A 1,559-nucleotide genomic window follows, 5' to 3' on the forward strand; every position below is an offset into this window, starting at 1 on the left:
TGGCTGGCTGGATGATGAGGTATAGTTTCAGTGAGAGAGGCTGCCTCAGTAGTTAAAATGGAGATAACCTCATGTCAACCATAGGCAAGCACAGGCCTGCACATACATGGGCACCCCCACAAGTACACATATGTATACACATGTACCATACACATACATCTCCCCCCCCCCCAGTAAATGCTAGCCTGTGAAGACCACAATTAGTATAGTACCTGAATATATGGCTTTAGTGTTCAATAAGTGGTTGCTATTACTGATGATGATGATGGCGACGATGATGTTAAAGAGTCAGACTTTTAACTTCTACCCTTCTCAATGATTTCAGAACGAGTCTGAATGCCTACTGCCTGACATCCCATCACCTAACATTTGTAAGCTTTGTGTGCCCACGAGTGCCTACTCGGGCTTTCCAATCACAGATAGCAATAATGGCATCGAGACGGAGAGCGACCGAGTCTTGGTATTCTCACCCAGTATATGCGCAGTACTGGCGACATTATTTTCATGCGATGGCTTGGATGCACAGCCACCAGAGTGCCTACAGAAAGTCGAGGACCTCCCGGTTCATTTTCCCATGGTTCCCCGCACATGCCGTTCTGCCCTGGAGCGCTCCTGCTTATGAAGTCAGGTGGCCGTCAGCCTTCCAAGCCCAGCACACGGCCTGGCAGGAGTCGCCCAACATGTCTTCCCACTTTGAAAGCTCTGGGCAGCCCCTGGATGACTACAGTAGGACCCCGGCATCCACAGGGGAGGATGAAGCACTGTGTGGAGAGGAAGGGCAGCAGGGATCAGAGTCAGATGGCGGAGTGGAGTGCGACCTGAGCAACATGGAAATCACCGAGGAGCTGCGCCAGTACTTTGCGGAGACTGAGAGGCACCGGGAAGAGCGAAAGCGACAGCGGCAGCTGGACGAGGAGCGCCTGGGTGGCTATGTGAATGCCGACCATGGCCTGTACTACAACCACCGCCAGTCAGTAGAGCCCCCGGCAGAGAGGCCCGGTGCACAGCGCCAGGCTGAGATGAAGTGCTTGTATGGAGACAGTGCTGCCAAGATCCTGGCCATGGAGGCCGCCATACAGCTGAGTTTTGACAAGAAATATGACAGAAAGCAGCCCAAGTACTGGCCTGTCATCCCCCTGAAGTTCTGAGCCCTGAGCACAGGGACCCTAGGGAATGCCTCTTGAGCATAGCCCTCCTTTGTTTTGGGGTGCATTCTCTCCATCTGTTCTTCTGGATGTGTCTCAGAGACGGACGTCCATACACTGCTAGGAACATGTTTAGCAAGTCCGAGTGGGCCCTTCATGCGGGATGCAATCTAACAGCCACTCAGAATTCTCTCAACAGGAGGGATCTTGTCAACACGAGAAAGACTGCCCTGACATAAAGCAATATTTGTGTGTTACACTGCCTCTTGAATTGCTAGTAATGTCTACTTCATTAAAGTCCTTGCCTAGAGATGGAGGAAAATGGGACCTAGAGGTTGTAGGAGCCTTCCTGGCAAGAGCCTGTATGTCCGTCTCTGTGAGGCACAGCATCTGTAATGGCCTTGAACTGATACG

The 1,559-nt window shown here is 51.9% G+C and overlaps 1 protein-coding gene across 1 annotated transcript; it reads left to right on the top strand.

Annotated features, from left to right (window-relative positions):
* Window positions 1–428: 428 nt before the first annotated feature.
* LOC127671981 (gem-associated protein 8-like) lies at window positions 429–1,148 on the top strand. Its single transcript, XM_052167120.1, has one exon. It carries the CDS (start codon window positions 429–431, stop codon window positions 1,146–1,148), a length of 720 nt encoding a protein of 239 aa, XP_052023080.1.
* Window positions 1,149–1,559: the final 411 nt, after the last annotated feature.

Source organism: Apodemus sylvaticus, chromosome 21 (assembly GCF_947179515.1).
Source record: "Apodemus sylvaticus chromosome 21, mApoSyl1.1, whole genome shotgun sequence".
NCBI classification, from domain to species: Eukaryota; Metazoa; Chordata; class Mammalia; order Rodentia; family Muridae; genus Apodemus; species Apodemus sylvaticus.